Source organism: Arachis stenosperma, chromosome 3, assembly GCF_014773155.1.
Source record: "Arachis stenosperma cultivar V10309 chromosome 3, arast.V10309.gnm1.PFL2, whole genome shotgun sequence".
NCBI classification, from domain to species: domain Eukaryota; kingdom Viridiplantae; phylum Streptophyta; class Magnoliopsida; order Fabales; family Fabaceae; genus Arachis; species Arachis stenosperma.
The window spans coordinates 88,067,123-88,091,172 of NC_080379.1; the positions used below are offsets into that span (position 1 = coordinate 88,067,123).

The following is a 24,050-nucleotide window of genomic DNA, read 5'->3' on the forward strand; positions in this document are numbered from 1 at the left end:
GCAATTTAAGTTGTTTTTCTTTGTTTATTTACTTTCTAGGACACTAATCCACTAATTGTTTGATCAATTGCACTAACCACTCTAACCATAATTTTTAACAAAAGTGAATTCTCTACTTGCTGTCTGCTGTGTTTGCTGAGTGCATGATAGATAGAAGAGGAGAAACATCAACTTCTTTTGATAGTGAACCTGAGAGGACCTTCCTTAGACTAAGGAGGGAAGCAAGAGGTAAAGGAATAGTTGGTGAAGAAGAGTTGGAAGAAGATCTAGCGTTACTATGGAGGAAGAAGTCCACAACCATGTGGGAGAAGGTGCTGGTAACCATGTTGGGTAGGAGAGAAGAGTATTAAGTTCCTATATTAATCTCAATCCTGGGAATTATGGGAGTAGCATCCTAAAGCCAACCATTCATGCCAATAATTTTGAGTTAAAACCACAGCTCATCACCCTTGTTCAAAATAATTGCTCATTTGGAGGAAGTGCCGAAGAAGATCCCAATCAACATCTAACCACATTCTTGACAATATGTGATACTGTGACATCTAATGGTGTTCACCCGAATACCTATAAGCTGCTATTATTTCCCTTCTCTCTCTGGGATAAAGCAGTAAAGTGGCTAGAGTCATTTCCTAAGGAGAGTTTGACAACTTGGGAAGATGTGGTGAATAAGTTCTTGGCAAGATTTTATCCTCCCCAAAGAGTTAATAGATTGAGGGCTGAGGTACAAATGTTCAAACAACAAGATGGTGAAACTCTCTATGAAACATGGGAGAGATACAAGGAATTGACATGAAGGTGCCCTCCTGACATGTTCAATGAATGGGTGCAGCTGCATATTTTCTATGAAGGTTTGTCATAAGAATCAAAGAAGGCCTTAGATCACACTTCAGGAGGCTCTCTGATATGAGAATTTATGTTGATCTAGAATTTTACAAAAATAGAGAATCTCATTGCAAGCATAGACTAGACCAACAATTAACTCTCAATTCAAAGATTCAACAAAGAATTATCATAATTCAAATCAAATAACCAGGAGTTTTAAATCCCGGGTCGTTCTCCCTAGGAATTGCAATTAAGTGTCATATTATTGGCTATGAGGGAAATGAGGTTGATGGCAAGAGACAAGAAATTCACATAGCAAGAAAATAAATGAACATGCAAGAATTTAAAAGTCAAAGCAATTAAAGCAAGGAAAGGAAAATTCAAATGTAAGAAACCTCTTGGCAAGTAATTGAGAGCTAAGGCTACCTATCCTAGCCATTGACCACAAACACATGAAGATTATGAAGAGTTAATCTTACTTATTCAACGCTACATCGAGGATAAGTCAAATAGGCATAGTTGATTCTAATCCCTAAGTCCTAAGTCAACACTAGTGGGTCACTTAGAGTCAAGGGAAACCAAATCAACTAACTACTCTAATATATCAAACAAGAATGGACATCAATGACTCAAGGATCACCTAAGTCATCAATTCCAAGCCAAGAGTGGAGAAACACTTAGTAAAAACTAAGCCATGCATTTTGTCAAACACTTGGTGTGCATGAAAATAAAATAACATTAAATTTCAGTGAAAATAAATTCTAAACTACTAAAAGCAAGAAAATGGCAATAATAACTAAAGAAAGCAAGAATAACATGGAAACATAAATTTGCATTAATTAAAATTAAAATTAACCAAGTGTGTTCATAACATAAAAGTGACAAAATAACATAAAATAATAAGGAAAACGAAGAAGAACAAGATAAAAGAACATGAAAACATAAATGAAACTACACCAAAACAAGAATTAAAGACTAAAATTAAAGAAAATCAAACTAGAAAAACCTTAATTCTAGAGAGAGAGAGGAGCTTCTCTCTCTATAAAACTAATTAAAACATGTAAAAACCTAAACCTAATTGCTCCCCCTTCATCCCTCTACACTTTGGCCTCAAATAGCTTCAGAAAATGAGTTAGACTGGGTTTTAGAGGCCCAGAATTTGCCCCCAGCGATTTGCATTAATGAGCTTAAAATCCATGCAGTCGTGTGTACGCACGTCCTACGCTGCGTACGCACGGTTGCGCAAAATTCCCATCGTGCATACGCACAATAATTGATACGTACGCATGATGATTGGGTTTTTGTGTGGTATAGAATTTTACTAATAAAATCTCGTGGCAAGTATAGTTTCTAAACCAACAAGAATCCTTTCATGGAAAAAATTGTTTGTTACAAGTAATAAACCCCTATTAAATCTAATAACCGAAGTATTTAAACTTCGGGTTGATGACAAGTCATCTTAGCCTAGTTTTACTAGTCTTTTTCTTTTGTTTTCACTTGAATTATGCACTTTCTTAAGCTACAAGCAAGCCAATTTAGGTAGATTTTCATGCTTCCTTTGATTGAATCAACCATATGTGAATTAATGCTTTTTCATGAGGTTTGATGCCATAATTGGTGCATATTAGGATAGAATGATCATCTCATGATTTCAAGCATAGCTTTGATGTGTTTGGTTGATTTATGATAGGTGAAGAAAGCTTGGAAAAGGATTGAAATGAGAAGGAATGGCTAGAAGCTAAGAGAAGACAATGAATCAAGTGAACTTGAACCAGGAATAATTGAAGTTGGAATTGAAGTTAGCCCTAACGTTAGCCCCTAACTTGGAGGCTAACGTTGGAGATTTGAAATTGCTCCCAGGGGTTAGCCACGTTAGCGCCAACGTTAGCCCCTAACTTGGAGGCTAACGTTGGCATGAGAAATTGCTCCCAGGGGTTAGCAACGTTAGCGCCAACGTTAGCCCCTAACTTGGAGGCTAACGTTGGCATGAAATTTTGTTCTCCAGGGTGTGCAACGTTAGCGCCAACGTTAGCCCCTAACTTGGAGGCTAACGTTGGCGCAACTCCAACTCAAAGCAAGGCCAACGTTAGGGACAAAGTTAGCCCCCTAACGTTGGCCCAAACGTGAAGTGCAGAGAATGGGGTTTGCTGCTAAAAAAAGTTAGCCATGAAGTTAGCCCCTAACTTTGAGGCTAACTTTAAAAACCCAACTTTGCAAAACTCACATCCGGTTCAATTGATTCACTTGGGTCTCTTTCCAAATTTCAAGAGCAATCAACCAAGGCCTCCTTCAACCCAATTCCATCAAGAGCAAAGGCCCAAACCAAGGCTTGAAGATCAATTGAAGAAGGTGTATAAATAGGCTAGAATTCAATTTGTTTGGGGAGTTCTCTTTTTAGAATTTTGCTGAGAGCTTTCCTTGAGTTTTGAGTTATAGAGTGATCTTTAGTTTCTTGTTTCGGGGGAAGGAGAAGTCCATTCTCTTCCTCTTAGCTTTCAATTTCAATTACACTTGTCTGGGATCTTGGGTTGGAGAATTGAAGGAATTCTGTTTCAATCTCACCTTAGATCTCTCTTTTGATTTACTGTTTAATTGAATTTAGCTTCCTGTTAATTGCTCTTCTTCTATTTCCCTTGCAATCTACAATTTCCTGGCTATTGTTCTTGTTGGATCTAGGAAGGCATTGAGATCTAGACTCAGTTTTCTAGTCTCTGGGTCCTGAGATCCAATTCTCACATTTTAAATTTTCTGCTCTTGCTTTACTTATTCATTTACCTTTCTGTTTTAACTACGATCTAATCCCAATTCCCAATTATCCTTCTGTTCGATGCAATTTTACTTTTCCTTGTTTAATTTCTGCAAATCCAACTCCCAATTCCCTTTACAATTCAAGTCATTTACATTTCCAGCACTTTAAGATTTTGCAATTTACATTACTTGCTCTTTAAGTTTCTGCCATTTAATTTCTTGTTCTTTAAGATTCAGCAATTTACTCATTGCTCTCTTTACTTTCAATGCAATTTAAATTCTGCAACTCAATCAACCAAATCTTGATTCGCTTGACTAATTCAACCACTAAACTAAAATTGCTCAATCCTTCAATCCCTGTGGGATCGACCTCACACCCGTGAGTTTTTATTACTTGATGCGACCCGGTATACTTGCCGGTTAGATTGGTGTTATTTTTGGGAGAGATTCTTGTCTCAACCTAAAATATCCCATCACGGGTCATCTCTCAAAGGAATTGCAGGGTAGTGTTCTTGTTATTGGTTATGAATTATATATTTTGGGGTTTTGGGATGAGAAACAAGAAAAGTAAATGGCAATGAAAATCAAATGATAAAACGGTCTTGGCAAGGTTTGGTGGTCATTGATCTCTATCCTTATCACTAACCACAACATGATCATTGCAAGGATCAATCCCATTAAATCGTCCTCTAATTAGTAAAGAAATTTCAAATGAGCTATATCAATCCAAGTTTATAAGTCCTAGCTCTCCACTAATCCAATTAGTGAGAACTAGAGTTAACGGCTACCAATCATCAATTACTTGGACATTAGTGACTCAAGAGTTCTTAAGTTACCATCCCAAGCCAAGAGCATAAAATTCTACTCTAACATCCCTCCAAGCATTTTGTCAAACACTTGGAAGGCATAAAAGGAAAGCATAGTAAATTGACAACAAGAATGAATTCTGACAACAACTAATTGCAAAGAATCAACAACAACAACAAAAGAAAACACAGTTAACATGAATTACATCAAATTGAATTAAAAGAAAATAAAAGGAACAAGAGTAAATCCACAACAAAGTATAGAAACAAAATAGAAGAAATTACAACAAGAGAAAAAAGAACAAGATTTAGCAACATAGAATTGAAAGGTAGAAGTAGATGAAAGCAAAGATTAAAGCCTAGATCTAAGAAATTCTAACCTAAACATAATCCTAGAACTAACTAAAACTAGATCTAAAGTGTGTAGTGTGTGTAATCAATAGAATGATTGAATGATGCCTTTCCCTTCAATCCTTGGTCCTTTTAAGCATTTTGGCACCAGAGTTGGTTCCAAACTTGGCCCCACAGCCTCTGTGAATTCGCTAGGCACGATTTCACTTAAAAATCACATGCCAGCACCGACGCATACGCGTACAGCACCCGTGCACGACCATGAGATTTTTTCAATCTACGCGTATGTGTCTGTTGCGCGTGTACGTGGATGAATAAAACCAAATCTTTGGTTTTTCCATGTGTTCTCCAGTTTGCATGCTTTCCTCTTCACTCCTTTGATCCATTCTTAGTCTTTTCAATGTGAAATCACTTAACAAACGAATCAAGGCATCTAGTGGAATCAAAGAAAGATAAAAATCATCAAATTAAGGGTCCAAAAGCATGTTTTCACATTTAAGCACAAATTAGGAAAGAATCACAAAACCATGCTATTTCATGGAATAAATGTGAGAAAAGGTTGACAAAAAACTCTAGATTCAACACAAGATAAACCCTAAAAATGAGATTTATCAATGCATCCTTGCACGAAGTCACCGATGTGCGTACGCACGCATCACTGTGTGTACGCACCTTTGCAGCAGCTTCCAAACTCCATTTTCTTCATGATTTTTCCCCTTTTAGATACTCTTTCTTCACTTTTTCAACCCAAACTTGACTTGAAAAACTGAAATCACTTAACAAATACATCAAGGCACCAAATGGGATTAAAGTGAATAAAAATTGACTAAACTAAGTACAAAAGAGCTTGTTTTCACTTTCAAGCAAAATTTAGGAAGAAAACTCAAAAGCGTGTCATTTAGATGAATAAATATGGGTTTATGTGATGAAATCCACTCAAATCAAACCAAAATATATCGTAAAATATGGATTCATCACTCTCTCAATAAGAAGAAGACAATTGAAGAGGCTATAGATGTTATAGAAATTATAGCCAACAATGAATACTTCTATGCCTCTGAAAGAAGCACCAATAGAGGTGTGATGGAATTGAATCGCATGGATGCAATACTAGCTCAAAACAAGTTGATCACTAAGCAATTGGTAGACCTCACCAAGAAGATGGAGAGGAATCTTGCAGTAGTCAATATTCAACCACCAGCTCAAGAAGTGTTGAATGCAGATGAAGGATATGATTGGGAGCAAGCCAATTATGTTGGAAACTCATCAAGACAAGCCTATGATCCACACTCTAAGACCTATAATCCTGGTTGGAAGAACCACCCAAACTTAGGGTGGGAAAACCAGCAAAACCAGAGCCAAGATCATAGACCTCACAACTCCAACCATTACAACAACTCCACCTACCAACAAACCAATCAAAGATCATACTAACCCCCAAATAACAACTCTTACCAGCCTTCATATCAAGCACCAAATAACCATTCTCAACCCCCCAATTCTAACCCACCATCACCATCTGAGGATAGACTATCCCAGATTGAGACCTTGCTTAAAAACCTTTGCAAGGAGGTTCAAGACAACAGAGCATTCAAGGATAAAGTAAGGTCCAACATAAAGAACCAGGGAGACACCATCAAGAAGTTTGAATCTCAAGTAGGATACCTCTTTTGGCAAATTTCTAAGCCTACTAACAGTTTTCCAAGTGACACTGAGAAGAATCTAAGAGGAGAAATAAAGAATGTGAGATGGAAAGAATGCAAGGCTATCACTCTAAGAGGTGAAGAGATTTCAGAGGAAGAGATTTGTAGGTCATCAGAGCACAACCAAGAAGATTCAAAGAAGAATTTGGAAACGGAAGAACAAGGAATTGACCTTGCTTAAGGAAAGGAGCCAATGGAGAAGGAAAACCTGAAACCTTATGTGCCAAAGGCACCATTCCCTCAGAGGCTCAAGGGTGGTAAGAAGAAGAAGACGTATTCTAAGTTCCTAGATACATTCAAGTCTCTTCATATCAATATGCCCTTCATTGAAGCCCTCCAACAGATGCCTTCATATATCAAATGCATGAAGGAGTTGCTAACCAAGAAAAGTCCATTGAATGGTGGACAAATAGTAGTGATGAATAAAGAATGTAGTGCCCTTATCCAGAAGGAGTTACCCTCAAAGAAGAAGGATACAAGGAGTTTTCACATCCCTTGTACCATTGGAGACACACTGATTAATAGAGGGTTTTGTGATCTTGGAGTAAGCATAAATTTAATGCCTCTGTCTCCCATGAGTTAAAATCCACAGATGTAATTCTCCAATTGGTTGACAAGACCCAGAAACAAGCAATAGGAGTGGTCTAAAATGTACTGGTGAAGGTGGGGAGGTACTTCTTCCCTGCAAATTTTGTTGTTCTTGAGATGGAAGAGAGCTATCTTCATCCAATCATTATGAGGAGACCATTCTTAGCTACAGCCAGAGCAGTCATAGATGTTGAGTAAGGAGAGTTGATATTTAGAATATATGATGAACAACTCACTTTTCATGTCTTCAAGCCTTCACATGAGTTTGAACAAAAGAAAAAAGACCTAAAGGATGGCCATAAGGAATGCATGAAGGTTGGTTCTGGAAATACAAACCTGAAAGGAGCACCCAATGAATCACCCCCAAAGAATCCAAGGTCATGTTTGAAAGAGAAGAAAGAAGTAAAGGTGGTGCTACAGACTGAAGAAATTAAGGAGGAGCTAGGGCCACAACTCTCACATGAGATAAGCAACAAGATCCCTCCTGATAAAGAGATCACAAAGAATAAGGAACCACCAGAAGAAGGAAGGAAGAAAATGCCAAGAGGTTAGAGTAACAAAAAAATCCCTACTGAATATTTCTCTCCAGGGGATAGAGTGATATCGATCCACCAACCACTAATACCACCTCATTTTCAAATGATACTATCTCAATTACCTCAAGTGTACACAATCAACAGAGTCCTATCTTTGGAGCATGTAGAGATTTTCAAAGAGGTAAGTGGAGACAGATTCACTGCAAGAGGAGAGGACCTAAGACATTACAACCCTCTTTAACAAAGACCGATCGTCAAGATAATGACGTTAAAGGAGAGCTTGTTGGGAGGCAATCCAACCAGATGTAAATTTCCTTTCTTAGTTATTTTAACAAAAGAGTTAAGTAAATTTCTCTGTATTGCACGGAGCTAAGTTTGGTGTTACACACCAAAGTAATTCAAGGGTGAATGTGTAATTCTAAGTTTGGTGTTCCACCACAGATTTCATTGAGAACACATTGTAACCCTCAGCATAATTAGTCACTAATTTAGTTTCTAGTTCATAGTTTATTTTATTAATAAAAGCACATGAGGTTTTCTACATGTTTTCAATTTGCTACATTAGGCAAGGAACTAAGTTTGGAGTACACACACCAATTTAAGTTCAGAAAATCACAAGCATACATGCATGCTAACTGTTTCTCAAGTGCTTGGGATACAAGCAACTTCCAATAACTTTGCAGGAAGTCAAACAATTTCTTGGAGGGTATTGATAAGCGGATAATTTATACGCTTTTTGGCATTATTTTTAGGTAGTTTTTAGTAAGATCTAGCTACTTTTAGGGATGTTTTTATTAGTTTTTATGCAAAATTCATATTTTTGGACTTTACTATGAGTTGTGTGTTCTTCTATGATTTCAGGTATTTTCGGGCTGAAATTGAGGGACCTGAGCAAAAATCTGATAGGAGGCTAAAAAAAGGACTGCTGATGTTGTTCGATTCTGACCTCCCTGTACTCGAAATGGATTTTTCGGAGCCTCAAAACTCCAAATGGTGCGCTCTCAACTGCGTTGGAAAGTAGACATCCAGGGCTTTCCAGAAATATATGATAGTTTATACTTTATTCGAGTTTAGATGACACAAACTGGCGTTCAACGCCAGTTCCATGCTGTATTCTAGAGTAAAACGCTAGAAACACGTCACAAACCAGAGTTAAACAGCAAAAACACGTTACCACTTGGCGTTGAACCCCAAGAAAAGCCTCTGCACGTGTAAAGCTCAAGTTCAGCCCTAGCACACACCAAAGTGGGCCCCAGAAGTGGATTTCTGCAATAAGACTTTTTTCTGTAAACTTTTTACTATTGTCTTAGACATCTTGGTATCTATCTTTGGACGTTTAGTTCTTAGACCTTGGGGGCTGGCCATTCGGCCATTCCTGGACCATCACTTATATATTTTCAACGGTGGAGTTTCTACACACCATAGATTAAGGTGTGGAGCTCTGCTGTTCCTCGAGTATTTATGCAATTACTACTATTTTCTATTTAATTCATGCTTATTCTTATTCTAAGATATTCGCTGCACTTCAACATGATGAATGTGATGATCCATGACACTCATCATCATTCTCACCTATGAATGCGTGACTGACAACCACTTCCGTTCTACTTTAGAACGAACGTGTATCTCTTAGCCTCCAATCCGAAAGATCGGAGTCTTCGTGGTATAAGCTAGAATTCATTGGCAGCATTCTTGAGAATCTGAAAAGTCTAAACCTTGTCTATGGTATTCCGAGTAGGATTCAAGGATTGAATGACTGTGACGAGCTTCAAACTCGCGAGTGTTGGGCGTAGTGACAGACGCAAAAGAATCACTGGATTCTATTCTGACATGATCGAGAACCGTCAGATGATTAGCCGTGCTGTGACAGAGCATTTAGACCATTTTTGCTGAGAGGACAGGAGGTAGCCATTGACAACGGTGAAACCCAACATACAGCTTGCCATGGAAAGGAGTAAGAATGATTGGATGACAGCAGTAGGAAAGCAGAGATTCAGAAGGAACAAAGCATCTTCATGCACCTATCTGAAATTCCCACCAATGATTTACATAAGTATATCTATCTCTATTTTATGCTTTATTTATTTTTATATTCGAAAACCATTATAACCATTAGAATCCACCTGACTGAGATTTACAAGATGACCATAGCTTGCTTCATACCAACAATCTCCGTGGGATCGACCCTTACTCACGTAAGGTATTACTTGGACGACCCAGTGCACTTGCTGGTTAGTTGTGCGAAGTTGTGACAAAGTGTGATTCACGTTTGGGAGCTCCAAGTCTATTGGTGCCATTGTTGATGATCACAATTTCGTGCACCAGGTATGATGTACCATCATTTTGAATGGTTTTAATTGGAAGTTTGAATGTAATCGATGCTGAGTAGTTCACCTGTGTTTGAATTCTGTTTGTTTGCTTCTTTAATTTTCATTTAAGTGTTCTAGCCTAAGTGTCTGTTTCAATTTCAGCCTGCTTAAATGTATGCTTGTTCCCTTTGTCTTTAATTGAATAAAAGAAAATGCTTTGAAACAAAAAGAGTAAATGTCCAAGATTGGTAGGGAACAAAATAAGGTTGAGTGGTGGTATATGATTGATTGTTTAGCAAGCCCACTAATGAAGATAAAGGGTAGAATGCCTCTTTTTAGCATGAACTTAGTTACTGCATGTGAAACCTAAGTGAATAAAGCTCCTTGAATGAAAGAAAAAAACAAGAAAGAAGAAAAGAAACAAAGAATAAGTTAGGCACCAATAGCTTGAACCTTAAGATACATGCCTGTGATGTCTTTGTACTAGGATCTGCTTGGATGATTAGGTTCTAAGGAGTGTTTTAACACTTGGTAACTTGGGTTAACTAAGACGAGATTATCAACCAAAAGTCAACCATCAATAATAACTTAATTACAAGGTATTTAGTGACCCAAAGAAATGCTGGCCATCAAGGTCTTAGGGATAAATTGTGAGCCAAGTGCCTGTGGTGTGTATGTGTAGAGGAGAGGCATGAGTTAGTAAGTTTGAGGGGTGCTTCATCACCCAACACGTTGAGCCAATTGGATCGGGAGTGTTGACTGAAAACTTATCTAAAGAGCTGTCTCAACACAGAACACTGAGCTGCAAATAAAGAAAAAGTTTCTAAGCAAAAGAAAAACAAAAATCAAATACCAAGGATCAAAGAATAAAAAGGCTTCATAGCAGCACCTTAGTTAGCACTTAAAGGGACATCTCACACCTGGAAACTAATAAAAGTTGAGCTGCAAATATATCTTGCATAAAACCCCATGAATCAAATTCAATTGCTTTTTGATAAGGACACATATTCCTCGCCATTTTCATTCATTCTTCTCATGTTTTATCGCTTGCTTGGGAACAAGCAAGATTTAAGTTTAGTGTTGTGATGCCAAGGCATCTTAGGCTAGTTTCACTAGCCTTTTTCATTTGTTTTTATTAGGTTTTATGCACTTTCTTGAGCAATAAGTAAGTATTTGGGTGGAAGTTTCATACATACATGATTCATTCAAACATGGTTAAATTGATTCATTTTCATAAGATTTATGCTATATATACCTGTTTGTTATGAATGATGCAAATTCTTGTGAATCTAGCGAAGCTTTGATGCGTATGTTGGTTGATGATAGGTGAAGATAAGCAAGGAAGAAGTATGGAAAGAAGCTGAGGAATGGCAAGCAAGCAAGCAAAGGCCATAGAAAGGAGAAGAGGAAGAAACGTTGGTGGCCAAAGTTGGCTCACCAACGTTGCCTCAAACGTTGAGGAAGAAGGGCCATGCAACGTTGGTGGCCAAAGTTGGCTCACTAACATTACTAGTCAACGTTCTAGAAAGGGTGAAATGCAACGTTGGTGGCCAAAGTTGGCTCACCATCGTTGCAGGCAACATTTTGCAATTTTTGGTGCCAGCGATGGAGGGAACGTTGGTGAACCACCATTACCTGCAACGCCTACGATAAAAATTTCAAAACTGGAGTTGGAGAATTTGCAGTGACGCGTTCGCGTCGATGACGCGTACGCGTGAACATGCATTTTTACCAATCTCACGAACGCGTGACCAAGAGAGCATTGGTGTGCAAACGTTGAGTCAAATGTTGCCACCAACGTTTTCGATGGCTTTGAAGAGAATTGCATGGAAAATTGGTCATCGACACGCACGCGTAGGCGACGCGCACGCGTGAAATGGCAAAATCGACCATTCACACGTACGCGTGGGTGACACGTACGCGTTACCAGGCTGCCATGTTTTGTACTTTTAGCTTCTTATTCGAAAAGTTCTGTGAGGTTTTCTCTAGAGTGTTGTACTTTAACTTGTTGTAAATGCCTCCTTAGAGTCCTCTCAGGTTTAGGATCAGGATCAAAGAGAGGTTCTTTATCTCTGTTCCTGCTCATAAACAAGAAAAAGAAAACAAAGAAAGAAAGAGAACGGGAGCTTCTATGTCAGAGTATAGAGAACTCTCAGTGAGATATGAAGAAGAAAGAAGAATAAAGATAGAGGAAGAGAGAGAAAATTTGAAATAGAGGGGGTAGGAGTTTCGAATTTTAAGAGAAAAAAAGGAAACTAGAAGTAAAATATTTTTGTTTTTATTTTATTTAATTGTTGATTTCGAAAAGCAAGAAGGAAATTAAAAGCTAATTAACTAAAAAGATTTGAAAATTAGGAGGTGATTTTTGAAAAAGAAGAAAGAAAGATTTGAAATTGAAAAAGTTTAAATTAAAAAAAAAAGTGAGTTAGGTATGTTTTAAAATTAAAAGAGAAAGATAAGATAAAGATTTAAAAAGAAGTTAAGAGAGAAGAGTTTAAAATTAAAAAAATTTGAAAATCTAATTTGAAAAGATAGTAAAGATTTTAAAAAAGATTTGAAATTTAAAATTTAAAAGAAAGATAAGGTATGAAAGAATCAGATTAAAAGAAAGATATGATAAGATTTGAAAAGTTTTAATAAGATAGGATTTGAAATTTAAAATTTAACTTCATTAACAAGAAAACACCAAACTTGAAAATTTTTAAATCAAGATAAGAAAAGGAACAAGATTTTTGAAAATTTGCATAAAGATAAAAGAATTATTTTTTTATTTTTTTCGAATTAATGAAGAAAGAGAAAAACAACCAAAAGACAACAAACTTAAAATTTTTAAATCAAAGACACTAGCTTTTCGAAAACTAGAAAGAAAAACACTAAAAGACACCAAATTTAAAAATTTTAAGATCAAAAAACAAAAAGAAACAAGAACAACTTGAATACCAAGAAGAACACTCAAGAATAATTTTCAAAAGTTTAATTGAAAAAGATGAAAACAGACGAGACACCAAACTTAGAAACTGACACTAGACTCAAACAAAAGACAAAGAAAAGATGGATTTTGAAAAAAATTTTGGAACAGGAAAACAAAAGACACAATTAAAAGAGCTAATAAACCTTAAAGTATCTAATCTAAGAAACAAGATAGTCCCATAGTTTGTCAAACTCGAACAATCCCCGGTAACAGCGCCAAAAACATGGTGCACGAATTTGACTCCGCAAGTTTCGCCCAGGTAGATCGGCAAGTGCACCGGGTCATCCAAGTAATACCTCAGGTGAGTGAGGGTCGAATCGCACGGAGATTGTCGGATTGAACAAGCAATGGATATCTTGTAGATCTTGGACAGGCGATTAGAAGAGATAAGTGTTGTAAAAAACGCATAAAAACAGAATAAATAAAGTGTTACTGAATTGGTGTGAAATTAGTGATAAGAGAACGGTTGAGGCTTCGGAGATGCTTCCTCCTTATGGATCAACTTTCCTCACTGTCTACTTCAACATCTGATGATGTATTCCATGGCAGGTTGTAAATGATTAATGCCAGGTCAGTGGTCATTAATCTTCTCTGCTTCAGATTAAACGCCAGGTCAGTGGTCATCCAATCTAATCAGAGGTGAAGCTCCTACAGTCCATTCCCTTGCTGATCCTACTCAAAACGCTACAAAGAAGGTCAGATCTTCCAGATTAGAGAATGCTGCTTCATGATTCTATCCTATACCACAAAGGTCCTAATCGCCCCGTACCTCGGCTGAACTAATGTCTCCAAGTCCCCAACGAAGTCGTGGATTAGCCGTCTAAGAGATTTATAATCAAGCCTGTGGTTCAATACTATCCCATCAAGGACTCGCAAGAACCCATGTGGAAAAGGGATTATGGTCAAGTTATACTCCCAATTCATTAGGATGAGGAATGAAGATACATCTTAGAATGGAATCAAGCATAGATTGAAATAGAATAGTTATATTATTAATCCATAAGAATCAGCAGAGCTCCTAACTATAACCTAGGAGGTTTAGTTACTCATACTGTACAATAATGTTTGAAAGTAAAAGTATGAGAAGAAGATCCTAAACAAGGGTGATCTTCTCCTATTTATAATAACCTGGTAACCAAGAAGTACAAAAATATGATAGAATAGACTTGAGGTGCGAAAATCCACTTCTTGGGCCCACTTAGGTTGGGTGCTTGGGCTAGGCTTGGCATGTCTCTTCATCCTATGACTCTTATTGGGGTGTTGGACACCAGCTTGCTCCCTTTTGGGCGTCCAACGCTAGCTTGCTCGCTTTTGGGCGTCCAACGCTAGCTTTCTCGCTTTCAGGCGTCTAACGCCAGATAGGGGGAAGAAGTGGGAATTTAACTCCAATTTTGGATAGGCTCCTTCAAAGAAAAGCATAGAAAATTATATATTGCTGGAAAATACTAGAAGTTAGCTTTCTAACGCCATTAAGAACGCGTCATTTGGACTTCTGCAGCTCCAGAAATGCCCGTTTGAATGCATGGAGTTTAGATCCTGACAGCATCTGCTACGCTTTCCTTGCCAGAAAATACCTGAAATCATCATAGAACACACAAACTCAAAGTAGAATCCAAAAATGTGAAGTTTGCACAAAAACCTATCAACATATGAATCCTTGACGCCAGGGCATCTAGGCCAGTTTCACTGACCTTTTCCTTACTGTTTTAGGGTAGTTTCATGCATTTTCTTAGGAAATAAGCAAGTTTTGGATGAAATTTCATTTACACCTTGATTCAAGCAACTATTGTGAATTTTACATGATTTCATCAGGATTATGCAAGGATTGAATGACAAATTGATGATGCATAATCTCATGACTTGGGCTAGAGCTTTGATACACTTTATTTGCTTGATTTCAAGACAAAGAAAGCAAGAAGAAGCCACATTAGCAGTCACGTTAACCTAATTAACGTGACCACTAACGTGGAATAGGGACAAGCTTGTAGCATTAATGAAAAAGGTGACCACCAATAACGCTTGCGAAGCCATCATAAGCCCACGTTAATTGCCACGTTAAGAGTCACGTTAACTTAGTTAACGTAAACTCTAACGTGGAAGGGGAAGACAATGCCAACATTAGTGACACTCACCTTTGTCACTAACGTTGGATCAAGCCAACATTGCCCACGTTAGTGGTCACGTTAAGACCACTAACGTGAATGTTAACGTGGAGCTAAGCATGATGAGCCAACGTTAGTGACACTCACCTTTGTCACTAACGTTGGAGAAGACATTCACTACCACGTTAGTTGCCATGTTAACCTAGTTAACGTGAACTCTAACGTGGAGAGGAGGGGCGTTTGGAGCATTAGTGACAAAGTTAAGTGTCACTAACGCTCTCGAAGCTTAGGCATGCCCACGTTAAGAGCCACGTTAACCTAGTTAACGTGAACTCTAACATGGGGAAAGGGGACACAATGCAACGTTATTGGAAAAGGTGATTCCCAATAACATTTACGAAGGATCATGAGGCAACGTTAGTGGTCACGTTAGTGCCACTAACGTTGAAGTTAACGTGGACCATTTTGGGGTTGGAACGTTAGTGAGAAAAGTGATTGCCACTAACGTTCTTGAACCCACATTTTCACTTAGCGTTAACACCACTAACGTCCTAACTAACGCCCATGCCTAACTCACACTTTTCTGCAAGTTGAGCCCACTGAAGATGGTACTTGCTTTAACTCAAGATCTAAGGCCAACATCCAAGACTTGAAGAACTCACTAGAAGGTCAAGAAGAGTAGTATATATAGGAGTATTTTTGAACTATAGAGAAGCTTGGCACTTTGGAGAACCACCCTCTGTATATTTACTTTTCTGCACTTTTTAGCTAAGCAGGTATTCTTTTCTGCCATTTTCCATTTACAGAGCCATGAACAACTAAACCCTTTTCATTAGGTTAGGAAGCTCTGTTGTAATTTGATGGATCAATTATAGTTTTCATTCTTCTTCCTCTTTCTTTTCTCTTGATTTGCTAGAAAGCTTTCGATCTTAATTCAATTGGTTAGTTGTCTTGGAAAAGAAACTTTCCATAATTGGATCTCCTCTGAGCCTTGGAAAAGGGATGAGGAGATCATGCTAGAAATGCTTTCTCATGTTGGACCGAATTGGGGTCTGGGCGGATATAGTGACATGTAATCCTTCCAACACTTTGATTTGGAAATACATGTGGTATAATCAGTGACCACAATTCATCTCTTCCCATGAGCAATTAAATCAAGGAATTGGGCAATTGTTCAAGCTTAGAGAGATTGGATTGCCAAGGAATTGGGATCCAATCACTTAAGATTGCCAAGGAGATCAATGAATGCATTGATTGAGGAAGAGATGAGAATGAACTTGATCCGGAGAATGCAACATCTCTTAAGCCCAATGAATTCCCCATTTCTGATCTTACCCATTCTCTTTACTTTCTGCCATTTATTTCCATGTTCATCTCCCCAAATCCCCATTTAAGATTCTGCACTTTATTTTCTGCCATTTACTTTCTCGCCATTTAATTTCCTGCAATACCAACTACCTTCTGTTTAGCTCAACTAGCATACGCTTCCAACTAAAATTGCTTGACCAATCAATCCCTGTGGGATTCGACCTCACTCTATTGTGAGTTTTTACTTGTCGACAATTCGGTATACTTGCCAAAGGAAAATTTGTTGAGAGATAAGTTTTTGTGCATCAAGTTTATGGCGCCGTTGTCGGGGATTGATTTTGTATCAACAATGATTAAGTTGGAAGTTCACTAGATTGAGCATTCTCTTTTTTTTTGTTTGTTTACTTTATCTAGTCATTTACCTTCAGTTGATTCAGTTTCTTCCTCATCCCCTATACCCTCTCTATTTTCTTTCTTTCTTGTTGCTATTTAGAATTCTGCTCACTAACCCACTAACTGTTTGATAATTTGCACCACTCACACTAATAATCACCCTTACAAGAATAATCTTTTTCATTGTATTTCTTGCTGTGTGCTCTGTTAGTTGTATGACAGGGAGAAGAAGCGGAGCTTCAACTTTCTTCGATTCAGAACCTGAGAGGACCCTCTGGAGATTAAGGAGGGAAGTAAGAGGGAAAGGAGTTGTTGGTGCTGAGGAAGAGGAGGAATACTTTGAAACAAACATGGAGGAGAACTTGGAAAACACCCATGAAGGAGAAGCTCACAACCATGCCAGAGAAGGCCCTGTAAATCATGATGGGCAAGAGAGGAGAGTTCTAGGCTCTTACATCAATTCAAACCCAATAAATTGTGGAAGCAGCATCCAAAAGCCCACCATACATGCCAACAACTTTGAATTAAAACCCCAGCTCATCACCCTTGTTCAGAACAATTGCTTATTTGGAGAAAGTGCCCAAGAAGACCCCAATCAACATCTAACTACATTCCTGAGAATGTGACACTGTGAAGTCTAATGGAGTCCATCCGGATGTCTATAGACTGCTTTTGTTCCCTTTTTCACTCAGGGACAAAGCATCTAAGTGGCTGGAGTCCTTCCCGAAGGAGAGCTTGACAAATTGGGAAGATGTGGTGAACAAATTTTTGGCAAGATTCTACCCTCTTCAAAGAATTAACAGGCTGAGAGCTGAGGTGCAAACGTTCAGGCAACAAGATGGTGAAACTCTCTATGAGGCATGGGAGAGGTTTAAGAACTTAACAAGAAGATGCCCATCGGACATGTTTAATGAATAGGTTCAACTTCACATTTTCTATGAAGGTCTTTCTTATGAAGAAGCCATAGATGTCATTGAAACGATAGCTGAGAATGACTACTTCTATGCTTCTGAAAGAAGCAACACTCGAGGAGTAATGGAGCTGAACCACATGGATGCATTGCTGCTCAAAATAAGATGATCACCAAGTAGCTAGCAGTTCTCACCAAGAAGGTAGAAGAAAACCAAGTTGCAACAGTCATCACTTCATCACCAGCTCAAGAAGGAGTGAATATAGAAGAAGAAGGTGACTCGGAACAAGCCAATTATGTTGGAAACTCACCCAGACAGATCCATGATCCATACTAAAAAACTTACAACTTTGGAAGGAGAAATCACCCTAACTTTGGGTGGGAAATCAGCAAGACCAAGGCCAAGACCAAAGACGCCACAACCACAATCCCAATAACAATGCAACTCACCAACATACCTCACAGAGATCCTATCAACACCCACTTAACCACCTTTCTCAACCACTTAACCTCAACCCACCATCACTAACCGAAGATAGACTTTCCAAAATTGAGACTCTACTTGAATACATATGTAAAGAAGTCCAAGACAACAAGGTATTTAAGGATGAAGTGCGAGCTAATATCAAAAACCAAGGGGAAACCATCAAGAGACTGGAGTCCCAAGTAGGGTATCTATCTCAATAGTTTCCCAAACCCACTGATGGGTTTTCCAGTGACACAAAGAAGAATCCAAGAGGAGAAACAAAGAAAGTAAGGTGGGAAGAATGCAAGATGATCACCACAAGTGATGAGATGAGTGTGGAGGAAGTGGACACACAAACAGAACACTTCCAAGACAGTCCAAAGGAAAATCATGAAGACAGAAACCATGCACCCCAACCCACACACAGGGAGGAGCTAAAGAAAGGGGAGATCCTGAACCCATATGCACCCTTTCCCCAAAGGCTCAAAGGTGGTGTAGCAAGGAGAATGTATTTAAGATTCCTCGACATGTTTGCATCCTTTGATGTAAATATACCATTCATTAAGGCCCTCCAGCAAATGCCCTCCTACATCAAGTACATAAAGGAACTTCTAGCCAAAAAGAGTTCATTGAAGGGTGGACAAATAATAAAGATGAACAGAGAGTGCAGTGCTCTCATTCAAACAGAGCCACCTACAAAAAAGAAGGATCAAGGGAGTTTCCACATTCCCTGTGCTATAGGAGAGACAATGATTGATAAGGGGATATGTGACCTGGGAGCAAGTATCAACCTAATGCCTCTATCTCTCATGAAAAAGCTTCAAATCAATGAGCTAACACCCACAGACGTAATCATCAAATTGGCTGACAAAACTCAAAAACAGGTCATAGAAGTGGTTGAGAACGTGTTAGTGAAGGTTGGGAACTACTTCCTGCCCACAGACTTTGTTATCTTGGAAATGGAAGAGAATCCCATCCATCCCATCATCCTGGGGAGGCCATTTTTAGCCATAGCCAGGGCGCTTATAGATATGGAGTGAGGAGAGCTAGTATTGAGGATACACGATGAACAACTCACCTTCAGTGTTTTTAAACCCTCACAAGAAGTAGATCATGATAACAAAGAGTCAGAGGAAGAGCACAATAAGGGGTTGATGGAAGAGGTAAGCATGGGAGCACAAGCATCACACCTGAAAATCCCATTGGTGACAACCAATGTGATCAGAGGGAGCAACAGCCAAGTGTAATCCAAGAGGAACTAGACTCACTAGAGTCATATGAGAAAAGTAACAAAACCCTCGTGAAAGAAGAAACCACAAGGAGCAAAGTGACATCAAGGAACACAAGAAAAAAAGCCCCAAGGGGATGGAAAAACAAGAAGATCCCTACAGAAGATTTTTCTCCAGGAGATGAAGTGGTCTCTGCCTACTTTCCATCTATACCACCTCATCTCCCCACCATTCCATCTCAGCTGCCTCCAGTATACAGCATCAATAAAATCTTATCCTTAGAACATGTGGAGCTTCTTAACAAAGCCAATGGAGACAAATTCACTGCAAGGGGGGGGGGGAAGATTTGAAGCACTACCAACCACCCTGACAAAGGCCAAACGTCAAGTTAATGACGCTAAAGAAGCGCTTCATGGGAGGCAACCCATGTTCTATACCCTTTCTTTTTAATCTCTAATATTAGTTAATAAGGCAAAGTTCATGGATTCTAAATCAACTCTGACGAACACTTAGAAGAATTTTTATATGCAACATATAGTGAACAACAAGTTTGGTGTTCAAGGAATACTAAGATTGTATGAACACAACCCATATCATGTTAATCTTAGAGTCTTAATCAAACCTTGTTGCACCATATGACTACAAACAAGTTTGGTGTTACCAACGTTGCATGTATAGGTAATTGAATGGTCGGTTGATTTACATTCGTGAATAGCATTTAGTTATTTAAAAAAAAAAAGATTTTTATAGTAGCCATTTCATATTTTAATTTTTCCCACTAAAAATTCAATTGACTTTTGCATTCTTTTTGTCTTGTATAGGAAATCAAAAAGGGGATTGGTGGAACTTGATAGGACAATCAAAGAAGGGAGGTTCGGCCACTATACTAAGGAAAATGCATACTTGTCCTCAAGGGGAGTATCTTGGGAAGTGTTGCCATGCAACATTGGGAGTAGGATAGCCTTGGAGACCGAATCAAGACCCTCATAAAGGAAGTGATCCTTGTGCCCATCCAATGCAAAACCCCAGCCGTTCACCACTAAGCCATGCCATCAATCCACACCCTTCAAACACCCATCATCTTTCTATATAAATGATCCCCACTTTACACCTTTCCATATGCAAGTGTCATTCCCATCCATATCTCTCTTCTTTCTCCCGAATACACACACTCAATATCTCCACAAACCAAGTCTCCTGCATGGCATCATCAAGCTCCAAGAGGCGAAAGGGGAAGGAACCCATGGAACAGCTTCTTTTTGATGAAAAAAAAATTTAGAACCTTTTACCATGCATTACAATTTGGGTGGATGGCTGAGAAAGAAGTCATATATGAGTTAGGCTTTCAAGTCACAAAAACTGAGTGCCCCGAAATCACAGAGAAGGTAGAAAAACGTCGATGGGAGCTCCTCACCGATCCGATTACAAAGGTGAATGCAACTCTAGTAAGAGAGTTTTATGCAAATGCGGTCAGATATGATAAGGCAGATGAATCCTATACAAGTTTCGTGAGAGGGGTAATGGTGGATTTTAGTCCCATGAGCATCATGAGGGTGCTAAAGCGTGGACCATACCCTTTGCAGAAGAGAGCTATCAATCGAGAATAGATAACAAACCCAACCACGACCAGATTATGAAAGACATCTGCGTACAGGGAGCGGATTGGGACAGAGATCCCCATGGGAAATCCAGATTTATAAAAAGAGGAGACCTCCTTCCTGAGGCTAAGGGGTGGTTCAAAATTGTAAGGAGATCCATCTCCCAGCTGGAAATAATTTAGAGGTAAACCTTAAGAGAGCAACAATGGTGCAATGCATAATGAAGGGAGGAAAAATCAAAGTTCATGAACTCATAGCCCAAGGCATTTGGAAGCTTGCTGAGAAGAGTGATTCTAGAGAAAGGTTAGGCTACCCCATCACTATTCTCTGTCATTGCAACAAAGCTGGGGTGGTGTTCGAAGATGGAAACCCCGAATGGATAAAAGTTGGCCTTCCAATTACTCTTCGACGGATGCATGCCGTTGCACCTCCCCTACCTCAGCGAAGACTAAGAAAGAGACAGCCCAACAAGTGGAAGAAGGGCAAAACCCGGGTGAACAAGCTCCACCCACTTTAGACATGCATCAATTACAAGAAGCTATTGATGCATTATCTAGGCAATACATGGAGAATCAAGGGGCAAAGAAGGAGCTTCAAATGCAAATAATGGACCGCCAAGAAGAATCACTCTCAAGATGGATGAATCAACAAGGAGAGTGGCAAAAATAATTGATGGAGCAGCAATTGGAGCAAGGGAGACAGTGGAGTGAATCACTCCAAAACTTGAACCAAAAGCAAGACCAACAACAAGAAGTCATCCAAAAGCTGATCAACATCCAAGCACATCAAGGTGCACATATTCATAATATGCATCGGAAACAAAGAGAACAGGAAGATCTCTTCGATGAATACAGAGCATTTTCGGAAGGGGTCTATATGTGTGAGACTGGATATCATGTAAACACCCAAGCCAGGCTCGGGTACTTAGTCAGACAAATACCTATATTACACCCTGGGATCACAAGATATGAGGACGTAAAGGATGAATTAGCACGAGTGGAACGAGAAAGGGTCGAAAAGAGTCATGAGTCAGTAAGGAAGGCACTAGAAGATTGGAAAATAGCCAGAATGAATCGGATGAAAGGAAGCACAAGTGGACACAAAGAAGACAAGGAAGAAAAAGAACATGAGCATTCCGATAAGTAAACGGTGGTGGAGTTCCCTCCCAGTTTTATCTTTTGCAAGTTTTAAATAAGGAAAATGATGTATGAAATAGAACATGCTTCCATAGTAGCTTAGGAATTTTTAATTCTGTCTTTAAGATTTAGTTGTTTAAGTCTAAGTGTGTTGGTCTAGTCCCTAGCATTCACTTTTATCGTACTTATATATATGCTTGTCCTTTAAGTCAATCAAAAAGAAGATATTATCAAAAGAACAAGAGTGGAGTTGTATTGTGAAGTAAATCCTGAATGTTTGTGGTAGGGTGATTGATTAGCTAAGTTGGTTCACCAACAAGGTAGGAAGGCAACTATCTACCCTGAATCATATGCTTAAAACACACCCCAGGAGACTAGCTAATTGATAAGATCCTAATAAGAAAAGAGAAAGAGCAATAAAAGTGAAAAGGAAAGAAAAATAATAAGAAATAATGCTAGGCACCAAGGGTTTGAAGATTGAGGCATGTGTCTGCGGTGTTCATGTGCAAAGGATATGCTTGGATGAATAAGCTCTTAGGGGTGCCTTATCACTTGGTAACTTGGATTAACTAATCCGGGATTATCAGCTGAAAGTCCACTATCAAGAGTAACCTGTGCTACAGAACACTTAGCAACCCAAAGAGGTGCTGGACACCAAGGTCTCAAGGAAGAAAAATAACAAACCATATGCCTGTGGTGTGTATGTTTGGGGGAAAGAGACTTGAGGGAGTAAGTCCTTAGGGGTGTCTTAACACCTAGCACCTTGAACCAACTGGTTCGGGAGTGTTGGCTGAAAACTTATCTTAAAGAGTCGCCCTCTTACAGAGCACTTAGCCTAAAAAGGAATGCAATAAACCCTAGAAGGGAAGGGAGTATCAATAATTAAGAAGTCTCAAAGGATGCAATCAAGCAAGTATTCAAGGGCATGATAAATGCCTGGAAGCCAGTAAAGGAATGAACCTAAGTTGCTATGCATGAAACTGCATAAACCAGGGATTTAACTTCTATTATAATTGCTTGTTCATCTTGTTCTTTCATTCATTCTTCCTATGTTTCAATACTTGCTTAGGGACAAGCAAGCTTTAAGTTTGGTGTTGTGATGCCAGGGCATCTAGGACAGTTTTATTGACCTTTTCTTTACTGTTTTAGGGTAGTTTCATGCATTTTCTTAGGAAATAAGCAAGTTTTGGATGAAATTTCATTTACACCTTGATTCAAGTAACTATTGTGAATTTTACATGATTTCATAAGGATTATGCAAGGATTGAATGACAAATTGATGATGCATAATCTCATGACTTGGGCTAGAGCTTTGATACACTTTATTTGCTTGATTTCAGGACAATGGAAGCAAGAAGAAGCCACGTTAGCAGTCACGTTAACCTAATTAACCTGATCACTAACGTGGAATATGGACAAGCTTGTAGCGTTAATGAAAAAGGTGACCACCAATAACGCTTGCGAAGCCATCATAAGCCCATGTTAATTGCCACGTTAACTATATTAACGTGGTAGTTAACATAGAGAAAAAGGAAGCTCTAGCGTTAGTGGTAAAAGTGAACACCACTAACGCTCCAAATTGGCAATTGGTCACGTTAAGAGTCACGTTAACTTAGTTAACGTGAAATCTAATGTGGAAGGGGAAGACAACGCCAACATTAGTGACACTCACCTTTGTCACTAAAGTTGGATCAAGCCAACATTGCCCACGTTAGTGGTCACGTTAAGACCACTAACGTGAATGTTAACGTGGAGCTAAGCATGATGAGCCAACATTAGTGACGCTCACCTTTGTCACTAACGTTGGAGATTGCATTCACTACCACATTAGTGGCCACATTAACCTAGTTAACGTGAACTCTAACGTGGAGAGGAGGGGCGTTTGGAGCGTTAGTGACAAAGGTAAGTGTCACTAACGCTCTCGAAGCTTAGGCATGCCCACGTTAAGAGCCACGTTAACCTAGTTAACGTGAACTCTAACGTGGGGAAAGGGGGCACAATGCAACATTATTGGAAAAGGTGATTCCCAATAACGTTTGCGAAGGATCATGAGGCAACGTTAGTGGTCACGTTA

At 38.9% G+C, this 24,050-nt stretch overlaps 1 protein-coding gene and 2 non-coding genes across 3 annotated transcripts; 1 reads left to right on the forward strand and 2 right to left on the reverse strand.

Moving 5' to 3' along the window:
- Positions 1-706: 706 nt before the first annotated feature.
- Positions 707-810, reverse strand: LOC130971034 (small nucleolar RNA R71). The gene has a single exon (XR_009082272.1). It is a non-coding gene; the product is annotated as a small nucleolar RNA R71 (small nucleolar RNA).
- Positions 811-17,438: 16,628 nt separating this feature from the next.
- On the reverse strand, positions 17,439-17,540 carry LOC130972279 (small nucleolar RNA R71). The gene has a single exon (XR_009083468.1). It is a non-coding gene; the product is annotated as a small nucleolar RNA R71 (small nucleolar RNA).
- A 781-nt stretch (positions 17,541-18,321) lies between these two features.
- LOC130966359 (uncharacterized) lies at positions 18,322-19,053 on the forward strand. Its single transcript, XM_057891150.1, has one exon. It carries the CDS (start codon positions 18,322-18,324, stop codon positions 19,051-19,053), a length of 732 nt encoding a protein of 243 aa, XP_057747133.1.
- Positions 19,054-24,050: the final 4,997 nt, after the last annotated feature.

What these genes read in the sequence shown, in the direction of transcription:
- LOC130966359 (XM_057891150.1), top strand. Translation starts at nt 18,322, where the DNA reads ATGATCACCACAAGTGATGAGATGAGTGTGGAGGAAGTGGACACACAA.